General features: G+C 35.0%; 1 protein-coding gene across 3 annotated transcripts in view; it reads left to right on the top strand.

The window, feature by feature from the left end:
• The window catches only part of CDH12 (cadherin 12), a 326,182-nt gene that overhangs the window by 236,797 nt on the left and 63,243 nt on the right, over positions 1 to 26,142 (top strand). For all 3 annotated transcript variants that reach the window (XM_040262493.1, XM_040262491.1, XM_040262494.1), the window contains exons 4-5: positions 3,543 to 3,710; positions 24,652 to 24,839. In XM_040262493.1, coding sequence (XP_040118427.1) covers positions 3,543 to 3,710; positions 24,652 to 24,839 — 356 coding nt within the window. The remainder of the gene's footprint in view (positions 1 to 3,542; positions 3,711 to 24,651; positions 24,840 to 26,142) is intronic.

Raw genomic sequence — 26,142 nt, 5'->3', positions numbered from 1 at the left:
GACATCTAACCCTCTCATCCCCTGTTCTCTCCTTCTTCTCTTGCCTTCAGTCTTTCCCAGCATCAGGGTCTTTTCAAATGAATCAGTTCTTCGCATTAGGTGGCCAAAGTATTGGAATTTCAGCTTTAGCATCAGTCCTTCCAGTGAATATTAAGGACTGATTTCCTTTAGGATGGACTGATTTGATATCCTTTCAGTCCAAGGGACTCTCAAGAGTCTTCTCCAACACCACAATTCAAACCCATCAATTTTGATAACATCAGAGTTATCAAACCCAATTTTATCTAACTCAATTTTATGAAATACACCCAGATTCACCAAAATTGAGAGATAAATACAACAGGAGGGTGATTGTAAAGGGAAAATATATCCCCGATAGGCTAATATTATTTAATATATAAATTTAAGGGTATAACACTCTCAACCATGTATTTCCACTTATATTGGCAGAAATAAATCTATTTTTCTCATTCTTGCTATTACCCTAATTATCGTGATTGTATATGTTGGAAAGTTCATCAGGTAGAAAACACTCATACTAGGATTCATTGTACATGTGCCTAAAAAGTAGGGATTGATTATACATTAGTGAATTTATTTATTTACTATTTAAATTATTTTTTTATTTTTAAATTAATTACAATTTGTAGTATAATTACTGTGGAGTTTCTGTGGAGCATTTATTGTTGTTTTTGCTTAGTCACTAAGTCAAGTCCCACTCTTTGCAACCCCATGGACTGTAGCCTGCCAGGCTTCTCTGTCCTTGGGTTTCTCTAGGCAAGAACTCTGGAATGGGTTGTCATTTCTTTCTCCTGGAAATCTTCCTAACCCAGGGATCAAATCTATGTCTCCACCATTGGCAGTTGGATTCTTTACCACTGAGCCACCAGGGAAGGAAAGTCCATTGTGATATTGGAAACTGTCATATTAGAAATGAAGTGAGTAAAATAAAAAATATACATATGTTCATACTGGAAATGCATTGAGTAAACACAAATCTTATCAACAAGAAGAAACTATAGCATGAATGTGAATTAAAGTCAGGCAGTTATTTAGATAATATAAATATTATAAGGCAGGCAGAAGTCATGTAGCTTAAGGCATGCAGGACCAAGCCAAGATGTAGAGATGAAGGATCTTAGCTAAGACCTTTGGAAATGAAACATCAGAAATCCACGCTGCAGAAAGGACAAACAGATTGAAATAGTAAGTGAGTAGCAGAGCATAAAGGAAGCAGCAGGAGCAAAAATGGAATTTGCGTTTTTGCAACTTTTTGCTGCCAAGGGCTAGAAGAAAACTCAGATTGCAGTTAAATCTAAATTAACAAAAGAACAGCATTAGATAAGTACAGAAGAACTAGGGATATGTATTCAGTTTATGATTTGGACTCTATATTTCATGTTGACAACTTATATTAAATTTATTATTCATGTAAGCCTTATTATTTAAGAAATAGCAATACTAGACACACATACATTTAAGCCAAATTATCTGCAATCTCCCCTTAAAATTATTGGGTATATATTAGTGTTATAACATTCATTTAATAAATCCAGAAGGTTTTAATTTTTTCACTATGAATACATATAAATACAGTTCTACACTTGGACATAAGGGCAGAAAATGTGTAGGCTATATAAATATGCATATATATCAAATGATTCATGATTATAAATTATTTATAGATTCCTTCCTTTATTCAGCTAGTCATTCCACTAGTCAGATGGTTGACACAATCTTACCGAGTTTTTTTCTGAATGATAAGCACTCCATTAGAGGCTGGAGTAACTTGGTGATAAGAGACAAAACTCCCTACAATGGCAAAGCTTAATGAAATCTAAGTTAAAAAAATACATATATATGTGACTAAAATTAATGACAGGAATCCTGAGAAACAAAAGAAAATATACAAATAAAATATTTCAAGTGTTTAAAAAAGTTAATATATATATCCTAAAAAAATAAGAATGAAGAAGAATATGGCAGTTTTTAGAAATCTGCTGCTCACTGTAACCACTTAGGAAATGGCAACAAGCTCCAGTATCCTTGCCTAGAAAATCCCATGGACAGAGGAGTCTGGCAGGCTATATAGGCCATGGGGTTGCAAAGAATTGGACATGAATTAGTGACTGAGCATGTACATATAAAATATACATTTATAACAATTTATTTTTTAAAGGTAAGATAATTCTGTGTAAATTATGTCTAATTGGGGTTGACTTAGTGAGGTCCTTAACCATATTCCACAATGCTGCACAAATGTCAGTAAATGGCTATTACCACAATATATTGAGTTATATCCAAACTATTGGACATTGTGGGTGTTTTACTTTTAAAACTACACATAATTTAATGGGAGGTGGAAATAAAGCAACTGAAACCACTGACAAAGAATTAAATTCCAAAATATGCAAGCAGCTTATGCAATACAATACCAGAAAAATGTACAACCCAATTAAAAAATGGGCCAAAGAACTAAACAGACATTTCTCCAAAGAAGACATATAGGTGACTAATAAACACATGAAAATATGCTCAATATCATTCATTAGTAGAGAATACAAATCAAAACCGTAATGAGGTATCATCTCATACTGGTCAGAATGGCTACCATCAAAAAATCTACAAACAATAAATGCTAGAGAGGGTGTGGAGAAAAGGGAACCCTTTTACACTGCTGGTGGGAGTGCAAACTGGTACAGTGGAGAACAGTGCGGAGATTCCTTAAAAAAAACTAGAAATAGAACTCCCATATGGCCCAGCAATCCCATTGATGGGCATACACATCGAGAAAACCAGAATTGAAAGAGACACACGTACCCCAATGTTCATTGCAGCGCTGTTTACAATAGCCAGGACATGGAAACAACCTAGATGTCCATCAGCAGATGAGTGGATAAGGAAGTTGTGGTACATATATACAATGGAATATTACTCAGCTATAAAAATGAATGCATTTGAGTCAATTCTAATGATGTGGATGAAACTGGAGTCTATTATACAAAGTGCAGTAAGTCAGAAAGAGAAACACCAATACAGTATATTAATGCATGTATTTGGAACTTAGAAAGATCATAATGATGATCCTATATGCAGAGCAGCAAAAGAGACACAGATGTAAACAACAGGCTTTTGGAGTATGTGGGCAAAGGTGAAGGTGGAATGATTTCAGAGAATATCACTGAAACATGTATGTTACTATATGTAAAATAGATGACCAGTGCAAGTTCAATGAATGAAGCAGGGCACTCAAAGCCAGTGCTCTGGGACAACCCAGAGGGATGGGGTAAGAAGGGAGGTGGGAGGGGGATTCAGGATCGGGAGACACACGCACCTGTGGCTGATCTATGTCAGTGTATGGCAAAAACCATTACAATATTGTAAGTAATTAGCCTCCAATTAAACTAAATTAGTTGAAAAAACACATAATTTTTGTTAGCATGTCTTTGCTAAAGAATCTCTATAGAATCATTTTCTTATTGTGGACTATTTTGAAAAACTGAATATTTGTGATATTTGTTTTCTATTTCTTTCCCCTTAAGGTGTTATTAGAACAGCTTTGCCAAACATGGACAGGGAAGTCAAAGAACAATACCAAGTCCTCATCCAAGCCAAGGATATGGGTGGACAGCTGGGAGGGCTAGCTGGAACGACAATAGTCAACATCACCCTCACAGATGTCAATGACAATCCACCTCGATTCCCCAAAAGTACGTTCTTTCCTGTTAAGTCTAAATCAGTGCAGCTTTTTAAAAAATGTCTTACATTTCATTGAATTTTACAGGACTTGTAGTGATTTTCCAGACACTTTTGTTCTTTAGGAAGCAGAAGCTAAAAATTAAATGCCCTCAGAATTACATTTTTCCATTAGAGTCATACATAGTGTGATTTTAATATAAAATAACATAAATGAGTCAATAATTATACAACTTATGTTATCAATTCATATGGAAAGAAAATATTCATAGTAGGTTGGGATCTTGTCTAATTTCTTACTAATTGAAAAAGTAATACAAATATGAAAATTGCTGTATAATTTGACTTATGATGCACATCCCACTGTACTATGTGTTATATCATACAACTAACATAAAATTTTCTGTCTTTACTTTATCAATTATATATGTTAAATTGTTTCTGTATAATTCCCTAGAGATATCATATGATATAGTGATGCTATTTCATTACTTTAGTTGTATTTTATTTGTTTGGCATTAGGTGAAAATTGCTACAGTTTCTATGATAATAGAATAATTCACACTTACCTCTTTTCTGTAATTCTATGTTTCTTGTTGAAAATGAATACCTCTCACCTGTGTTATATCTAGTTTTCTTTTGCAGTATTCCATTTAACACCAATAAGTACCTGTCTGATTTTTGGTACTTTTCTAGGATTGTAGTTCAGTGTTCCTAGAACTTAGAATACAGAAAGTGAATATTTCTATCATTGTTTCTATAAGGAACTTGATGAAGTCACTGTTTTGCATGAGCAGTTTTATAAAACAAAGCAAAATGATTTTCCTCATCTACTTCCAGGTGAGTTTATCTACCAAAGTATATAACACTGAGAACATTTAGCTAAATGGATATTTTATTCCTTTAGCTGTATGGTTTTACGTAGTTTAATACTTGGTCATTTTTTTCTTAAAACTGCCCACATATTTTTTGTGAAAATATCTTTAGTTAGTGATCAGAAAATCAGTGTACTGAACAAATGTTATAAGACTGGCAATTAGAAATCACCCTACTTTAGCAAATGGGATGTGTATGACAAATAGCTAGCAAATAATATGTCATGACTAATAACATAGCCCTAGAGCATCCCTTTCTCTTTCTCTTCTATTAAGGGAAACAGAAAAAGTATAAATAAATATGTAAATGGAAAAAATAAAGTATTTGATTCTCTATCATATGGCATTAACAAAGAACATATTCTCACCTGAAAAATACTGATTTTTAATATTTTTACTATGTTTTGGGGCAATTTGTAATAGCTAATTGAGGAGACTGGTTTGAAGGATTATATACTTTTACATAAAAGGTGGTATTGTGATTTAAAATCCTGTTTTGGATTTTGTGCATATAAGATAGGTCCAGTCTAGTGTATAGGAGACAACAGAGATGATCTTAGGTGGTGTCAATACTCTTATTCACAAGGATGATGGTAAAGTTTTTCAGATGAGGAGTATAAAACTCAACCATTGGAAAGAAACAGCTTCTGACTATGAATGAAGGGTAGTTCACAAAAGTTTGTGCAGCCATCAGACAAATAGACTGGAATACAACAAGGAAATGAAAATGTCTCAGTGGGAGAGAAACTAGAGTATAGGCAGGGAACCAAGATGGTGCACTCAGGTCCCAGGGCAACAGGAAAATCAACTCCAGGTCTTTGCTAGGGAAAAGAATCTGGATAAAACAGCAGGCCTATTTGGAATTTATTCAAAGTTGAATCTGTAGGTCTAAGAGTAACTAGATGAGACCCAGAAAGAAGGATTGGGAGGTAAGGGTATTTGAACTTTTAGAGCATTTACATGCTGTGTCAAGAACTTTATCATTTTCTTTGGAGGTCTTTATATTCCATGTTTTGCTGTTAAGAAAAGTGAGGCTTAGAGAGATTAATTTGCCCAAGATCATCAAAACTAGCAACCCTTTTTTGACTCTGCAGTTCAAATTTTTTCAAATGCAACATAATATAAAAATGAAAATCTACTGTTTTCTTTTACCTGCAACTCTAAAACCATACTTTTAAGACATATCTGCAAAAAGTCACATGACATGTGTTGAATTGTCACTGTAAACAGAAATGAAAGGGTAGAATAAATATATCAGATGGATCACTGTGATCCAATTATTTTCTTTCTTCAAATATGCAAGTGTTACATGCACATTTGAACTATAGCCTGAAAATATAATAGGGTGAGAGATATTTTTGAATCATGAGAAAGAAGAGGGTTTTTCACATTTTGCATGAATAAAAAATTAATCCCCTTGAAACTTTACATGACTTGTGTCAAGCTCTTTTTAATGTACTGTCATTTTGAATTACATCCTTCAGAGGAAAATACAGAATACATTTAAAAACAGAAAAACCACCTCTACAGAAGCCAATGCTCTTTGTGCAGGAGTGTTTCTCACATGGATCAATTAAACTGAAAATATGACATAAAATGACAAACTGAAATACTAACCATTTGAATATAAAAGTCAAGAAAACATATATTTCATACATATTGTAACAGAGAATTTCCCATAACCAGTTATATTAGTTTTTATCTATTAATCAATTATGCTGGAAAAAATTTCTCCTTCAGATAAACTTCATGGAGCTACATTTTATTGTTGCTTAAAAATGCACAAGATTATTTCTTAAAATTTACTAATCATAATTTGTTTTGACTTTGTGTGTGTACATATGCATGTGTAACATTGTTAAGCACCCATTTCCATCCATTTCCTTCTATAAATCTGTTAGAAATGAAAATAAAATTAAATGGCATAGCCATTTGTATGATGCAAGTGTAAATAGTTTACTGTTTTATTGTTGCAAAATAGATGGTTCCTGAGGCATCAAAATTTCCTACCAATTTAATTTGATGATGGTGACAATGATATTTACTAATAAGTTACCATGTGTCATGCATTATGCAAAGTGATTTGCATATATATTCGCATTTAGCTTTACAATGACTGTCTAGTAGTTTCTCAATTTTAAACATGAAATAGCAAGGTTGTATTATTATTAAAAGTTAAGTAACTTGTCCAAGATCACACAACCCCTTGGTAGGAGAACCGAAGACCTCATCTTATGAAGGGACTTCAAATTCTAACTTTGAGACTTCAAACTCTAACTTTTTATCACTTTCCCTCTTAAAAGGTGATTTACCTTTGATATCCATGTTTTGCACCAAAAGTCCCACAGATAATATACAGTTCACAAAAAAAGGAGGGAATACTGTTTTAGAAATAGAAATAATGCCAGTATGTTAAAAGAGCTCTACCTGCAGTCAAATGAAGTTTTTTTGTAAAATCTTTTACATATAGTCATATAACTTCCATCTGCTATATTCAAGTACATCCGTTGAGGATCTCCATCTGTCAAAACAAGCTACCAGCAAAACACTGGTGGTTTCCATTACTTGAATTCTAAATGACAAAATCATCTAACAAGCTTATCTAAATTATACACTATGAGATCAAATCAATTAAGTGATGTGGTTAATTCACATTAGGCAAAATACTTCTCTCACTTATCTTTTTGGAATAATAATTTTGTAATGAATAAGAAAGCAACTTAGGTGAAATAAAGCCCTTCATATTTTAGATGAAAAGAAGTAATTTATAGGAAATGAAAAGAAGTGTTTGCTTTTTTTTTTTTTTCAGTATAAGCATGTAAGAACTGTTTGCATGGTAAACAAATTTGAATGTAGAACATAGGTCATTAATATTTGTTTTAAGACAATTTCTTAGTCATAAGCAACATTTTAAAGTAAGTCTGTTTTTTTGAGAATTCCCCGGCAACCCACTGGTTAGGATTCAGTGATTTTCCTGTGGTGGCCCAAGTTCAATCCTTGGTCAGGAAACTAAGATCCCATAAGTGGTTTGGTGTGGTGTGGCCAAAATATAAACAAATAAAAATAGGTCTGTTTTCATCTAATAACTAACATATTTGTTTATATTGACTGTTTCTCATTATAGGAATTTTGATTCAATTATGTCAATAATATTAGTACATTAGTTACTTTATAAAATATATCATTGTATCCATGTTACAGTTTGTTAATTTAACAAATAAAACATTTACAAATATTAAAATTCACCCCAGAAAACAATGTTATTGTCCTTCAGTTAATATAAAAACAATCTAAAATTAAAGAATTAAATGCATCAACCAAAATTCCTACTTTACAATGAGCAATATCTGATCTTTTTTGCACAGACTATCAAAAACTACAGAATTATGCATAAATATACACATGAAAGTGAAACTGTTAGTCATTCAGTTGTGTCTGACTCTTTGCAACCCCATGAACTGTAACCTGCCAGGCTACCTTGTCCATGGAATTCTCCAGGCAAGCATACTGGAGTGGGCAACCATTCCCTTCTCCAAGGGATCTTCCTGACCCAGGGATCAAATTTGTGTCTCTTGCATTGCAAGCAGATTCTTTACTGTCTGAGCCACCTGCTGCTGCTGCTAAGTTGCTTCAGTCATGTCCGACTCTGTGCGACCCCATAGACAGCAGCCCACCAGGCTCCCCCGTCCCTGGGATTCTCTAAGCCCAAATATATACATACTTATATCCAACTATATATGTTTTCTTAAATTGAAAATGTATGATATAAAAAGATGACAAGATGTCCAGATTAGTTATTGAACTATTAAGTAAATGGTGATAAAAATATTTTTTACTTATTGAAAAATATTGATCTGTTTAATTAAAACATATCTCTTCATTTCATCCTATCATTACTTTTTTGGCATCTGGGTTGAGACAGGCTTTTTTAATAGTTTAAAATTTATAATAGTTTGTTTATGTTTAAGGAAGTAGTCATTATAAGATGTAATTAATAAAGATTTTTATTAGAATCAGTATGAACCCAGTTACACCCAGAGGGGTCACAAAGTCTCTTTCTTTTTGTCCACCATTTGCTAAACGGAAAATGGTGAGCTTTGACACTGAAATTTTCTTGGTAAAACCATGTAATAAATTATTCTGAATAAAGAACTAAAAACGTTACTCAGATCTAGCCTTCGAAAACGTATTTTCACATTCTCCCAGGTGCCCAAAGTTTGATTGTTATGAGGATGACTGAGATCACCCACTAAAGATACATGTTCAAGATTTAAATTTATTTTTAGATATATTTGCATATTTATATATTTTCACTTGTTTTTAATATGCAATTTGAAATTTTAAAACTTTATATAGATTTATATATTTATTTAAATAACATCATAGGAAAAAGTGCTTCCTGAATTTTGAGCGCCCAGAATACAGCTGAATATGTAATTATGTGCCCTGGAGGAAGGTATAGCAACCCACTCCAGTATTCTGGCCTGGAGAATTCCATGGACAGAGGAGCCTGGTGGGCTACAGTCCATGGGGTCTCAGAGTCAGATAGGACTGAAGCGGCTTAATATGTACATGATGAGAATCACTTCAGTTCTTTGCACTTTCTCCTTCTGGGCCTCTTAGGGTATGAAATATGTACAAATCTCATCTCCTAGTTTATCTGGAGACTCTGGCCAAGGGCTTGCTTCCTACCTGCTGGTCAAGCACAAATAAACTGTTAAAAACCCCAGCATGATTCTAAAGATGCCTCTGAGGCAAAGGTGGGATTTCTGTTCTTATTGCTGTCTCCAATATGTTATTTTAAGTGAAAGAGTTAGAAAGAGATGGTAGCAATTACTCTGAATGAAATAGCAGAAGAAAAATGACTAAAATAATTGGTCTTATGTAAGTTCCACTACTATTTAAGTGAGAAAGCCTACTTAAGTTTCACTCAAATATTTGAGATTGGAAGAGTGGCATAGATCAGTTGTATGCAAATTTAACAGTGTAGATCAAATGAATGTAGAGACTTTCCTTAATTGGAACTGGGTGTTGGTTTTAAGTGATAAGAAAAAAATGATATGTGAAGGGGTTAATGATATAAACTCATGTTTGTGTATGTTTCTCAAATTTAATACTAGTGCCAATTTAGCATCAACTTTAATACACAGTTTAATTCCCATAGTTAAATTTTATTTAAGAAATTTCAAACATATACCACTTTTCTAGCATTCTCTGACAATTTATTTTAATCTGTGGCTTTTACGTTGTGTGTGTGTGTGTGTGTGTGTTCAGCTGCTCAATACCTCCTAAAGATATGACTAAGACAAAAAAATTATATAAGTTGATCTTTAATATTGTATGTATCTATGATATTGGACAATTAGATATTATCTTCATTTGGGAGGAAATGTTTAAAAAGCATTGTATGCCTTCATGCTAAGCTGCTTCAGTCATGTCCAACTCTTTGTGACTCCATGAACCATAGCCCATCAAGCTCCTCTGTCGGTGGGATTCTCAAGGCAAGAATACTGGAGTATGGTTGTCGTGCCCTCCTGCAGGGATCTTCCCAACTCAGGGATTAGACCTGGGTCTCTTACATCTCCAGCATTGGCAGGATGATTCTTTACCACTAGCGCCAACTGGGAAGCCCTAAAAAAGCATTAAAAATTATAAATTTTAGGGATTAAAAAAGTACACAGAAAGTTTATACTCAATGATTTTTTACTTCTCACATAGAATGTAGGTATGAGTCATTATAGTTGATGATTCTATTTCTATTCTTGAAAAATAAGCCAAAGCACATTATAAAACCAACTTTTCACTAAGTGGAATAAATGCTTCAGTTTAATTCCCAAATGGGCTTTTGTCTATTTAAATAAAACCAAATAAAAAAAAATAACTATCTCCTGAAGATAAGACATACAATTGATAATCTGGAACTTACTCACCAGTGGTCTCCCAGTGGTTCTCAAATCATGTTTGCCTTAGGAATCCTTTGGGATCCTATGTTGTAGTGATAAAAGCAATGCTTCAGTTGACAGAGCTTAGACCCAGAAATCTGAATTGTAAATAAGCATTCCAATAGACTCTGGTATAGGTAGTCTGCAGGGCACAATTTGAAATCCACCAGTTTACTGTGATGAAGGGGCAAGTGCTGATTCTCTGAGATGGCTTTTTCATTATTCATTAACTAGAGATAATGAGTTAATTATTTTGCATCTCATGAGAATTTTTTAATTTGCACAAAATTCTATTCCTTATAGGAATTTTATAAATTCCACCTATATGGGTGGAGACTGCATACTAAACTGCAGTCATTTTAAATTAAGTATTTTGAAAGTTTTTTAACAATTAAGCACTTATATACATTTTTATATCTTGCTTAGGCATCTTCCAAAGAGTTTATGAATGTCAGATACTGATGCTTTGAGGCTGAATCCAAATTTTATCAAAGTGAATACAATTTGAATGCAAGCTCAGTGAAAAACTTTTCACTCCCAATTCTCCAGTGAGACGGGTCTACTGAATTTCAGTAGACTGTATAAGCAGATGTAACCAAATGAAAAATAATAGAACTTTAAAACCATCTTTCCTTTCTTATTATTGTCCCTGTGAATATCATATTGTGCTTTGTGGATAAGTATATGAATCTTTTTAAAATAGTGCTGACACTTTTTTATATTCTACTTGGTCCTGTTCTCAATATTGCAAAGTATAGAAGATTGGAACCTGGTTGCTCCATTGCCCTATTAGCAGATTCTCAGAGAAGCTGAGCTTATGAGATGGATAGCAAGTGATGTCATTGAGATGGCAATTATAACAATAATATTAATACTATCAAACAGTTTTACTCAGAGTAAAGAATATATGCTCTGATTGTTAATATCATTTCCCCAGTTGTCTTAAAATGCTTTAAGTTTATTTTATTATTACTGTAGCCTTTGAAAAGGAGAAGGCAATGGCACCCCACTCCAGGACTCTTGCCTAGAAAATCCCATGGATGGAGGAACCTGGTAGGCTCCAGTCCATGGCGTCGCTAAGAGTTGGGCACGACTGAGCAATTTCACTTTCACTTTTCACTTTCATGCATTGGAGAAGGAAATGACAACCCACTCCAGTGTTCTTGCCTGGAGAATCCCAGGGACAGAGGAGCCTAGTGGGCGACTTAGCAGCAGCAGCCTTTGAAAATTGCATTGTCAAAAATTCCTGCCACTTTTATATAATCAAATATATGTATTTATGATACTTGTTCTTGATTCTTAAGAGATGTGAATTGAATAATACTCTCTTTATTCTTCTCACCCTACAGTGCACTCTATAAGATAAATATCTATATGTATAAATAAATAACAACCACTATAAAATTCCAAAATTGTAATATGATAAGAATAATTATTGCTGTAAAGAGGATATAGCTATTTGATCAAGCTAGAATTGTTATAAAATATTTATGAAGAATATAGAATTTAAGAAGAAATGTGTATATAGTTAAAAATTTAACAGACTGAAAGAGAGAAGGTTGGTTGCAGAGTGCCATGAACCTGAAACAGACACATATATTTATGTATGTATGTGTGTGCTTTTGATTAGAGTGGCAATGTCGTAAATCAATAAGTTAGAAAAATAATTTGGTAAACACTGAAGCAGAGAGAAGATGTGGCACAAACCTAGGGTAGCTGTTTGGAATAGATAGATGCAGAATTGAGAAATCTGAAGTAGCAGAACAGGAAGGACTTTGTGATCTGCTGGATTCAGAGATAAGTAAAATAAAGAACAGGCAAAGAAATTATTTAAACTAAGGGATAGTTTTTCTGTTGATATGCTGAAATTAGTGAAAATCAGGGAAAATAGGTGAAAATACAGAACGTTTCAAAGAGAAATCAAAGTCCAAAAAAAAAGAAAAGAAAGCTTTTCTAACATAAAGATAGAAGTGATAAAGGTAACTTGAGGCATGGATGAATTTAATTAGAATAAAGAAGATATAAATCTTTAATTTTGAGTATAAGTCCAGGAAGGGGAATGATGAAAGTATAAGGAGAACCTTAGAAATTATCACCTCAAACATTTAAACATATTTCTAACGATGGTGTACATTTTTAATCACAGTTATGAAAGCATCCTAAATTTCCATTTACTTCACATGATTTAAATCTATTTCATATTTGCCTTACTATTGGTCTAAGCATAAATAGGCAAAGAAATTGGACTTCTACAATATTTATGAGTTAAACATGTATAAACAATACTAAAAATCATTAAAAATTTTGTACATAAGAAACATTTTATTACCAAATATTGGACACAATAAATTGTATCCTTTAGTGAATAATGTTTCATGGATTGCTAGTTTTATTGAGGAATAAATGGCTATCTCATTTTTGTACTATATAAAGGAGATAAAAAATTAATCTCTTCCTTCAAGCATCTCTGTGTATAATGGGGAGATTAAATTAATGGACAATTATACTACTTGAAGTAAAGTAAATGATGGACTTATGCACACAGTGATATACAAATGTGTAAGATGGGCACCCAAATCATTACAGAGTATATCTGAGAGGATGTTGAAGGAAAGATTGTCAATACTATCTCTGAAATATCTAATAGAGTTAATCAGTGGAACAGCAAATGTGTACCAAAATATACTAAAACACTGAAAAAACATAATGCATAATTTAAATAACTGTGAAAAAATGGAAGTGCAAAGACACAAGAACAAGTTTCATCAAAAATGATTTGAAGCTGTCCTTGAAAGAATGAAAAATAGAATTTATGCAAAGGGCAATGAGGAGTAATAGGCAAGTGAAATATTTTAGGTATAAGTAACAAAATAGGGAAGAGATATGGAATAGTCAACTAATAAAATATAGACAATTACAGAAAATTTAAACTATTGCTGTGCACATGATACATTAACATATGATGAATATTTAGAAATAAAATTTGTAGATCAATGAACTTGTTGCTATTGAAAAAAAATAGTTTTGCTTAAAAGAAACTAAAATATCATGTGGAAAGTGACTATTAATAAATATCACTATTCTAGACTAACATCAGTCAGTTCAGTTCAGTTCAGTTCAGTTCAGTTCAGTCACTCAGTTGTGTCCAACTCTTTGTGACCCCATGAATCGCAGCACACCAGGCCTCCCTGTCCATCACCAACTCCCGGCATCAGAATATTTCAAAAAATCTTTGAAAAGTCAAACTTTTGGCTAAATAAATATTACCAGGGGAATTTGAATTTCAAACATTTTTCAAGACCCTAGTTTGTAAGATGCTGAATCTATTTATAATTTATAGTAAAATCTTTGATGTGGCCTATTTTTGTGAAATTATTGGAAAATATCAATGAGATAGTTTTATATATGTAATGGAGGTTTTAAGGGAATAGTAAATGTATGCCAAAGCCTTTGACTGTGTGGATCACAATAAACTGTGGAAAATTCTGAAAGAGATAGGAATACCAGACCACCTGACCTGCCTCTTGAGAAACTTGTATGCAGGTCAGGAAGCAAGAGTTAGAACTAGACATGGAACAACAGACTGGTTCCAAATAGGAAAAGGAGTACGTCAAGGCTGTATATTATCACCCTGCTTATTTAACTTCTATGCAGAGTACATCATGAGAAATGCTGGGCTGGAAGAAGCACAAGCTGGAATCAAGATTGCCGGAAGAAACATCAATAACCTCGGATATGCAGATGACACCACCCTTATGGCAGAAAGTGAAGAGGAACTAAAAAGCCTCTTGATGAAAGTGAAAGAGGAGAGTGAAAAAGTTGGCTTAATGCTCAACATTCAGAAAACTAAGATCATGGCATCCTGTCCCATCACTTCATGGGAAATAGATGGGGAAACAGTGGAAACAGTGTCAGACTTTATTTGGGGGGGGCTCCAAAATCACTGCAGATGGTGATTGTAGCCATGAAATTAAAAGACACTTACTCCTTGGAAGAAAAGTTATGGTCAACCTAGATAGCATATTCAAAAGCAGAGACATTACTTTGCCAACAAAGGTCCGTCTAGTCAAGGCTATGGTTTTTCCAGTGGTCATGTATGGATGTGAGAGTTGGACTGTGAAGAAAGCTGAGAGCCGAAGAATTGATGCTTTTGAACTGTGGTGTTGGAGAAGACTCTTGAGAGTCCCTTGGACTGCAAGGAGATCCAATCAGTCCATTCTGCAGGAGATCAGCCCTGGGATTTCTTTGGAAGGAATGATGCTGCAGCTGAAACTCCAGTGCTTTGCCCACCTCATGAGAAGAGTTGACTCATTGGAAAAGACTCTGATGCTGGGAGGGATTGGGGGCAGGAGGAGAAGGGGGCGACAGAGGATGAGATGGCTGGATGCATCACCGATTCGATGGACGTGAGTTTGAGTGGACTCGGGGAGATGGTGATGGTCATGGAGGCCTGGTGTGCTGTGATTCATGGGGTTGCAAAGAGTTGGACGTGACTGAGCGACTGAACTAAAACTAAACTAAACTAAATGTACTCCATAAAGTGAATGTACAGTGGAAGGTTATTGATGCACTTGAAATGTTGTGTGCTCCTGCCAAGCTCTCCATCATGCTTACTATTATGTAATGGGAGGAGTGGTTATATAAATCACATATATTAATATATATTTGAAAATCAGGAATAGTTGTTATTCTGACAATCATTGTTGTTACTTTTTAGTTGCTAAGTTTTATCCAACTTTTTTGCAACCCCATGGACTGTAGTCTGCCAGGCTCCTCTGTCCATCGATTTTCCCTGGCAAGATTACTGGGGTGGGTTGCAATTTCCTTCTGCAGGACATCTTCTCAACTCAGGGACTGAACCCACATCTGCTACATTGGTACATAGATTCTTTACCACTGACCCACCAGGGAAGCCCCCAGCTACCAAGAAATCTCCTGACAATTATTAAGTAATATAAATGGGTTTTTGTTTCATAATTCATTTGGAATTTTTTGTTGGAACTTTCACTATAAAGTCTTGAAAAAGAATAATATTATAAAGAGTAATTTGTTTTGCATGGAAATATAACCACATGTTTTTCAATCTACAAATCAGTAGAACTATGGAATTAAATATAAAAAATAATTGTACTTGAAATGTGGGAACTATGTAAAGAGAGATTTGAAAGAACAGAAAGAGATGTGATAAATATCCTTCCGTTCTTGGGTGCAGAAGTAATTTTATCTTTAGATAAATGACTTTCCTGGAAACCTCTTATATCCCTTAATGTTATCTTCTCTACATCTTCATTGATATTTATTTTATAAACACTGAAAAGAGAAACTTTGCCCAAGTCTATCCAAAAGACTCAATCCACCCTTAATTGGAGTTTGCATTCATCAATACAGCTGAAATTAAGAAGAACTTGAATTATTTGTATTTGTAAAGGGGTTATTTGATAACTCAACAATTGTTTCCACTTGACTGACACTAGGCAGAAAAAAACAAAGTGAAATAGGCAGACCAAATAAGGAACTGTAGTTTAGAGCAGAGGTAACACTCGATTGGTTCAACTTACTGACTACAAGTAGCTACATGTTTGTACCTCAGTGTCCTCGTCTGTATGTTGGAGCTGGCTCTACTGCACCCACACAGTCACGTACGCACATCTCCTCTCAAATCTGTATTCAGTGATGTTGTGTTGAAGTAAGCCAGGATGGGAGTGTTACTGGTAAGTGAATGACAAGACAGAGGGAAATCCCAAAGACATCCACTTCTAAACTGAAGCCCCACCAGCCCTGGTCCAGTCTGGCTTGGAGATGGAGTGGCAGACGAGATAAGTCTTCATTTTGCTTAAGGATCAAAACATTACTAAATATGATATACTAGCAATGTCTGATTTCCAAATTCAGATTTTGGTAATTAAAGTCAACATAGGACACCTATTTAAAGATGAGCAGAAAAGGCAAATGAAGAAACTCTGTAGGAACAGGGGGAGGCAAAGGAAAAGGGTTTTATTGCATCTTACACACTGTACTCTTTTAGACTATTGGTAGTATGATGTGTCATAGTCTGAAAGTTCAGGAGCTGATCTATCCTCCATACGATATTATCTTTTCTGTAAAATATGAGATAGCATCACATGCGATATGATGTTTGCTTTCATTTCCTTTTTATTTTCTGTAGGTAAAGAAAGATCAATTTGTGTGCTTAGGACTTCTCTTGTGGTTCACATGGTAAAGAATCTGCCTGCAAGGCAGGAGACCTGGGTTTGATCCCTGGATTGGGAAGATCCCTGGAAAAGGGAATGGCAAACCCCTCCAGTATGTGTGTGTGTGTGTTAGTCGTTCAGTCATGTCCAGTATTCTTGCCTGGAGAATTCCATGGACAGAGGTGCCTGTGGGCTACAGTGTACTGGGTCGCAAAGAATCAAGCATGATGGAGCTACTAACACACACAAACACACTTAAGTAATTAAAACACTCAAATGTTTATAAAGCAACATTTTATTTCTCTGTAATCAGATGGTAAATTATACATACAGATCACTATCATTTGACTTCAATCACTGAATCAACAGTTTTATAGTAATATACATTTATTTTCTAAATTTTATTTTTTTTAAACTTTAAAAATTTTTTTTACTTTTTTTGTTTTTTAAAAGTATGCAATTCAGTGCTTTTTATTATATATACACAATTGTATAACCATCACCATGATCTAATTCTAGACTATTTTTATCATCCTCAAAGAAACTGCATACCCATTAGAATAGGTCCCCCATCCCTTTCCTTTGCCTCCCCAACTCCCAGGCATAATTTTATCTACTTTATTTTATAGATTTCCCTATCTGTATACTCCATATAATGGATTCATACAATATTTAATCCTTTATATCATATGTTTTACTTAACATGTTTAGAAGTTAATCCATTTTGTAGCAAATATCAATAATTAATTTACCTTTAAAAATTGACACATAGTTGACATAGAATATCATGTTAGTTTCAGGTGTACAACATAGTGATTGGACATTTAAGTTCATCACTAAAAGATCAGTACAGTAGATCTAATGACCATTTATCCCCATAGAAAGCTATTATAATACCATTGATGATATTCATTACTTTGTACCATGTAACACTGTGATTAGTTTATAACTGCAAGTATATACACCTCTTAGTTCCCTTTACCTATTTTGCCCATCTCTTACACTTCCCTCCCCTCTGGAAATCACCCATTGTTTGTTCTCTGTGTCTATGTGTGTATGCGTGCATGCTCAATCTCTCAGTCGTGCAACCCTATGGACTGTAGCCCGCCGGGCTCCTCTGTCCATGAGCTTCTCCAAGCAGGAATACTGGAGTGGGTTGCCATTCCCTCCTCCAGAGGATCTTCCCGACCCAGGGATTGTCTCCTGCATTGGCAGGTGGATTCTTTACCGTTGTGCTACATGGGAGGCCCCATTCTCCTTATCTTTGAGTCTGTTTCTGTTTTGTAAGTTTCTTAAAATATTTAAAAAAATTTTTATGATGTTGTGTTGGTTTCTACTATACAACAATGCAAGTCTTGTTTCTCAAATATCAAATGTAAGTGAGATAATATGATATTTGTCCTTTTCTGTATTTTTGTATTTTACTTAGCATAATACCCTCTAGATCCATCCACGTTGCAGCAAATGGCAAGATTTCATTCTTTTTTTATGGCTGATTTTGTACTATAGCTTGAAATTAGGGAGCACACTACTTCCAGTTTTATTCTTTTTTCTCAAGATTTCTTCAGCTATTAGTGGTTTTGGGGGGTTTCATACAAATTTTAAGATTTTTTTCCAGTTCTGTGAAACATATTATTTGTATTTTATTAGGATTGCATTAAATCTTTAGATTGTACTTTTATCAATATCTTGCATTTTTCAGAGCAGAGGTTTTCACTTCCTTGATTATATTTATTTGTAGGTATTTTATTCTTTATAGAACTGTACATGGAATTGTTTCCTTAATTTTTCTTCCAATATTTCATTACTAGTATATTGAAATGCAACATATTTCTGCAAATTAATTTGGGATCCTACATCATCACTGAATTCATGTATTAGTTCTAATATTTAAGCATAGCATTCATATAGATAAATATGTAAGTATATATTAGTATTGACACTGTGAATAATTTCTTGTCACCTGTTTTATATCTTAATCTGTGTTGGACAGGTAGTGCCATTAAGATGTTTCATGTGCGTCAAAAGTAGGATGCCCAGAAAATGATGGCAGTGTAATTACATAGTACATCAAAAGCCATCCAAGTCTGGCACAGTTGAAGATTTACTTCAGTTTTGAATTAATCTGAATGACCCTAGCTTTATTGCTGTTGAGTTTCTAGAAGTGATAAAATGTCAAGTCATTGAAAATAAAACGAGAGTGTAAGCAATCTGACAAGACTAATGCACAGTTTTTTTGACTTGTTCCGTATTCTGCAGGCTTTATTACCACCTATGATGTTCTACTGAGAAATGCTTGTTTTAATGAATGCATCTTCCACCTTACTCTTATGAAAACAACAGAAAATTCAGTGCTCTGTATGTGTTTGTTTTGTGTACACTAAAACCTCAGTGTACAAAAATGATGTAAATGGGAAACCTCTGTTTTACTTCTATTATATATTAATTTGGGTAGGACATGTTAATGGAATGTTATTGAGTAGATCTTTTGTGGACAGGGATAGTATTTCATTTTAATCACAGATTTTCCAATGCCATTAGATAATTATGAGTTTTGCAGGCTTACTGTATGCTGACAGATTTTTTTTTTAAAGCTGCTCAGTTCAGTTCAGTTCAGTTCAGTCGCTCAGTCGTGTCTGACTCGTTGCGACCCCATGAATCGCAGCATGCCAGGCCTCCCTGTCCATCACCAACTCCAGGAGTTCACTCAGACTCACATCCATCGAGTCAGTGATGCCATCCAGCCATCTCATCCTCGGTCGTCCCCTTCTTCTCCTGCCCCCAATTCCTCCCAGCATCAAAGTCTTTTCCAATGAGTCAACTCTTCACATGAGGTGGCCAAAGTACTGGAGTTTCAGCTTTAGCATCATTCCTTCCAAAGAAATCCCATGGTTGATCTCCTTCAGAATGGACTGGTTGGATCTCCTTGCAGTCCAAGGGACTCTCAAGCTGCTACTTAACATATGATAGCATAATACAAATAATAGCTATCTTCACATTTATTGTTATTAGCTTCATAAAATGTTCTTTTATAAAACATAGAACTCATATCTCAGCATATTGTCTTGAAAAGGAGAACTTTTTCATCTATGCTTTGTATTATCTGATGTCCTTTAGATAATCTTCCTGAGTTTCAACTTTTTCTCTAACAGTGAATGGTCTCAATTCTGGCTAAATACTTTGCCTTCACTAATCATAATCCCTAAGTGATAATTCTAGACTAGATTACTTTCCTTGATTTTTTGATTCTATTATTTTTATTTAAAAAATATTTAAGTGAGAAACAAACCTAAACCTAAGCCTAACATGTAACTTATTTGCTTCCCTTAAATAAGATAGAGTAAGAAATATTCCAAGATTATAAGTTAGACACATATTTTCCTAAAGATTTCATTCAATACTCCCCTTGCTCCAATGATGCATCACTATCACCACCATGTAGAGCTGTTCATGTTTTTAATTTGAAATCCACTACATTTGACTGCTGCTGCTGCTGCTGCTAAGTCGCTTCAGTCGTGTCCGACTCTGTGCTACCCCATAGATGGCAGCCCACCAGGGTCCCCCGTCCCTGGGATTCTCCAGGCAAGAACACTGGAGTGGGTTACCATTTCCTTCTCCAATGCATAAAGTGCAAAGTGAAAGTGAAGTCACTCAGTCACATCTGACTCTTAGCGACCCCATGGACTGCAGCCTACCAGGTTCCTCCGTCCATGGGATTTTCCAGGCGAGAGTACTGGAGTGGGGTGCCATCGCCTTCTCCGCCTACACTTGACTACCGCCTGCCAATGCAGGAGACCCAGGAGATGCGAGTTCCATCTTTGGGTCAGGAAGATCCCCTGGAACAGGAAATGGCAACCCACTCCAGTATTCTTGCCTGGGAAATCCCATTTACAGAGAAGCCTGGTGGGCTACAGTCCCTGGGGTGGCAGAGAGAGAGACAAGAAGGATCGACTGAGCACACAAAGTCACGTTTCTTAACTAAACACCCTGCTAAAGGAGCATTTATTTTTCAACCTATGCCTCCACCACTCTATTTGGAGAAGCTCAAGAACTTTCCTCACACTTATTGATGTACCATGAGAGTAGACCACGACAGATCACACTATAGAGTCAAGGCTTTTGGTACTTCTTCTATTCAATATCACAAGCACACAGTGAGATGCAAAGAATGCAGACACGTTTCTGATAAACCATAGGCATTAAGAAAAAAAAGAATAAAAGGAACACACAATATCTCACATGTTCTATGCCTTTGCATTTTTCTTTGGAGTGTGCAGCTGAGACGTTTAGTACAACTTTAATAACTGTGTCATCTGCTTTCTTGCTGCCTTAAACAGGAATTCAGGCATCGTTACGCTTGCTTACATCTCAGGAGAGCTTCAGTAGGGTCAGAGTTTAATATGGTTATGGTTAGACACTTATGCCCCAAAGAAACTAGGCTGAAAAAGCTGCATCATGTTCTGATTATATAATCATTGCTGTTCGAACTCATACAAATTCCCCTTGATATCTGTCTTTACCTTTTCTGTAGGTGATTAGTATATAAAATGTTACCTATGATTTTATTCTTTTTCTTTGTTCTTGTTGCCTCAAATTCAACTCCTAATTTAAGACCACAGACACTGAGCAACTCTATAGGCTAGCCTCTCTGTTAAGGGCTTAAGGAATGAAACCTAATGAATCATAATTATAGTCTGTGAAAAATTGCTAGTTTGATAGAAAATATGAGTTTTTCAACCCAAATTATTTTATAATGTCTACCTAATGCTCCATTATTGCCTCTTGAAGTATTCTTATTTGGTCTATGTCAATTTATTTATTTATATAACATTTTCTCTTTTAGAGAGGTTTCTCATATCTCTTTTGAAGGCCGCTATATTGTTTGTGCGTGCATGCTCATGTGTGTGCTAAGTGGTTTCGCTCATGTCCAACTCTTTGAGACCCCCTGGACTGTAGCCCCAAGCCTCCTCTGTCCATGGGATTCTCCAGGCAAGAACACAAAGTGGGTTGCCATCTCCTTCTCCAGGGGATCTTCCCGACCCAGGGATTGAACCCTCGTCTCTTATGTCTCCTTCATTGTCAGGCAGGTTCTTCATCACTAGCGCCACCTGGAAAGCCTGTGTGCTTGGTTGTGTTCAACTCTTTGTGACCCCATGGCCTATAGCCCACCAAGCTTCTCTGTCTAGATTTCTCAGGCAGGAACACTGGAGTGAGGTTTCATTTTCTCCCCCAGGGGATCTTCCGGCCCAGGGATAGAACCCATGTCTCCTGAACCTCCCGCATTGGCAAACAGATTCTTTACAACTAAGCCACTTTTGACACTTTTGAATTGTGGTGCTGGAGAAGACTCTTGAGAGTCCCCTGAGCTATAAGGAGATCAAACCAGTCAATCTTAAAGGAAATCAAGCCTGAATATTCATTGGAAGGACTTCAGCTGACACTCCAATACTTTGGCCCCCTGATACAAAGAGATGACTCACTGGAGAAGACCCTCATGCTGGGAAAGATTGAAGGCCAAAGGAGAGGGAGCTGGCAGAGGATGAGATGGTTGGATAAAGTCACTGACTCAATGGACATAAATTTGAGCAAATTCAGTGAGACAGTGAAGGATAAGGAAGCCTGGTGTGCTGCAGTCCATGGGATTGCAAATAGTCAGATATGACTTAGCAACTGAATAATTACAACATACAGTCAGTTAACTATTAAATTAACTGATTAAGCAAGAATTTTATACCACTGGTATATTTTCTATTACATGCAAATGAAAGATTTAGGTGAATATTTAACTCTCTTGAGACTAAAAATATGTCCCATTGAGGCGATGTCCATTAAATGGATATAAATAAGGCTAATATCAGAGAAGGCAATGGCACTCCACTCCAGTACTCTTGCCTGGAAAATCCCATGGATGGAGGAACCTGGTAGGCTGCAGTCCATGAGGTTGCTAAGAGTTGGACACGACTGAGCGACTTAACTTTCACTTTTCACTTTCATGCATTGGAGAAGGAAATGGCAACCTACTCCAGTGTTCTTGCCTGGAGAATCCCAGGGACAGAAAAGCCTGGTAGGAGGCCGTCCATGGGGTTGTACAGAGTCGGACACGACTGAAGCGACTTAGCAGCAAGGCTAATATAAATAAAAGCAAATGGTATAAATCTTTTTGGGGGAGTGGTAGAAAGGGAGATGGCAAAAATTAAGAGCTACCAGGACTAATTAATTTATAAAATTTTGAAGCTGATGTGAAAGAACAATAAAACCTATAAAAACAGTTGGGAGTAAAGAATAAATTATTTGACAGAATCTCCCTAATGTGATTTATTATTTTTTCTCATATCTCTTAAAGGAAACGATTGTAATATAGCATGTTGAATGAACTTCACTATCCAGAAACATATTTACTTCCTAATTTAATTGCTATAAATGTAACTAGAAATGCAAATCAAATTAATTACCCTGGTTGCTTTACTTATAGGAAATTACCATCCAAAATCAACTAATACAAATTTTAATCAAAGTCATTATTAATTGAAACTTTGTAGTTTTGTGTTTAGTTTTGATTTTAGTTTTGATTTTCCTCCTATTTTCTTTCTTTCCTTATTTTGACTTAAACAGACTACTGTTTAATCAATTAATATTTTTATTGGTGAGATATCAATAAAATAACCTATATCTTTTTCTTCATCTCATGCCTTATAAAATTTTTCAAATTCTGTAAACAACGTATGTTTTAATTTTGTGGGATATTATATTTTTTTGTGATTCTGTTGTATTTTTTATAGAGCTTTTTTTTAGGCTTGACTCTATCAAATTTATAGTAATGTTTGTGCTCCCCCTGGTGGCAGAAAGCAAGCTTTTTACTTTTTTCTTTAAAGATAAAATATTGAAATTTATGTCTTGATTTTAAAAGTGTGTAAAAATACCTAGAAGGAAATGCAGGAAAAATTGATTAAATATAAGTTTAATATTAGACTATAGCACAATATACTTAAATCCATTACAGATTAAATATATGTATATATATTTAGATACTTAGAAAAATAAGGTTATGTATCCTGGTATTTATTAAAAAATAAAATATTATCCTAATATTTATGTATCCTATATTTTATAACATATATAATATAAATATAATAAAATGAAATATTTACTCAATGAGTATAATCACTAAACTAAAAATGACCTATCATTGAGTAAATATTTCATTTTATTATATTTATATTATATATGTTATAATTATAGGGTACATAAATATTAGGATAATATAAATATTAGGATAAATATTTTATTTTTTAATAAATATTAAGATACATAACCTTATTTTTCTAAGTATCTAAATATTTTTCTTCTATTTTCTGTGTGCTCATCTATCTATTCATTTATCATCTCTCTGTGCATCTTTTTAATCTATGTCTTATACCCTGGATTCTTTTACATTGGGCTTCCCTGGTGGCTCAGAGGTTAAAGAGTCTGCCTGGAATTCAGGAGACCTGGGTTCAATCTCTGGGTCGGGAAGATCCCCTGGAGAAGGAAATGGCAACCCACTCCAGTATTCTTGCCTGGAGAATCCCATGGAGGCATCTTTTAAATCTATGTCTTATATTCTGGATTCTTTTACATTAGTACCAATTTATTTCATGGATATCCTCACCTTCACATTTGATACTAGGTGCAAGTATTATATGCTGTTAGTATGTAAAATACTTCTTCTAGTAATTTCAACACTTTCCATTTTTAATGATTGAAATTCTACTACAGAATCCTTTGAAGTGAAAAGTGAAAATACTGCTCCTAATTATAACCTTTAACTGGAGAACAAACTGCCTTTTGGTTTTGCACTATTATGTCTTTCAGTTGGTTTATTTTCTGTAGACTGTATTTTCAAGCCAAGTAATCTTATATATTTGACTAAATTCACTGTAAACAAAAAATATAAATGTATCTCATCAGGCATTTTCCACCTGAAAGTTCCCGAGTCTTCTCCTGTTGGCTCAGCTATTGGAAGAATAAGAGCCGTGGATCCTGATTTTGGACAAAATGCAGAAATTGAATACAATATTGTTCCAGGAGATGGAGGAAATTTGTTTGACATCGTCACAGATGAGGACACACAAGAAGGAGTTATCAAATTGAAAAAGGTATGTGGACATGTTTTTGAATAGTAGATTACCCAATAAAAATTAAAAAACACAAAGGAAATGAGAGACATCTTAATTTCCTTTCAATGAGGAATATTTTAAATTAAAAAAATGTCTGGGTAACTAGGAAATATTCATTCCCAACTTTTATTTTGTGATTCAACAGGTATATATTTTATGCTGGACTTCCCAAGTGGCACTAGGGGTAAAGAATGTGCCTGCCAGACATAAGAGATGCTGGTTCGATCCCTGGAAGATCCCCTGGAGGAGGGCATAGAAACCCACTCCAGTATTCTTGCCTGGAGAATATGATGGACAGAGGAGGGCGACAATAGGGTCGCAAAGAGAGAGACACTACTGAAGGAACTTAGCACTCACACACACATGCATATTTTATGTTGAAACAACTATGCCTATTAATTTGCTTAAGTCATTAAAAAATTCTTATCAGAGTTTAATTTTAATTTAATTTGTTATTGTTATCAGCTTAATGAAAAGGTTAATTTAAAAATAAGTTATAGAAGTAAACACTAAGTATACCAGGTTTGGCCTCACCCTATTTACTACTTTTATGAGAATATCAATATCTAACACACACTTGTTCATGAGCCTAGACCTCAGAGTGGATGAATTCTGATATGGGCAAGCTCTGCTACAGGTGACTGGAAGAGATGAGAAAGGATAAAGCTGGGCTTGAGGGTGCTATGATGTGCCAAGTAAACAGAAAAATTAACCAGAAGGAGGGAGAAGGCAAGAAGGTATAATATGATGGGAAGCCCTCTAGTTATGTTAACTTGATTCATATAGAAGAAGAGTAAAATTCAAAATATTGGAAATACGTCATTATCTCAGGATATGTAGTTTGTCTTTTGTCAGGAAGGGGCATGAAGAAGTATGTAAATGTGAGAAAGAGAAGAAACCTTTAGACTCCCTTTACCCATTTCACTGGGTGTTCCCAGGTGGTTCAGTGGTAAAGAATCAGCCTACCAATGCAAGAAATGTAGGAGATGCGGGTTCAACCCCTGGGTTGGGAAGATCCCTGGAAGAAGAAATGGCAACCCACTCCAGTATTCTTGCCTGGGAAATCCCATGAACAGAGGAGCCTGGCAGCCTACTGTCCATGGGGTTGCAAAGAGTCGGACATGACTGAGAACACGAGCCACATCCCACCCCACCCATTTCACCCACTACCCAACCTCTACTTCTGGCAATAGCAATCAGTTCCCTGTATCTATGAGCTTGTTTGTTTGTTTTAGATTTCATAGATAAATGAAATTATATGATATTTGTCTTTCTTTGTTTG

Source organism: Oryx dammah, unplaced genomic scaffold (genome assembly GCF_014754425.2).
Source record: "Oryx dammah isolate SB20612 unplaced genomic scaffold, SCBI_Odam_1.1 HiC_scaffold_20, whole genome shotgun sequence".
Lineage (NCBI taxonomy): Eukaryota > Metazoa > Chordata > Mammalia > Artiodactyla > Bovidae > Oryx > Oryx dammah.
Note: the sequence above shows the minus strand (reverse complement) of the source record. Positions and strands in the feature narration are given on the sequence as shown.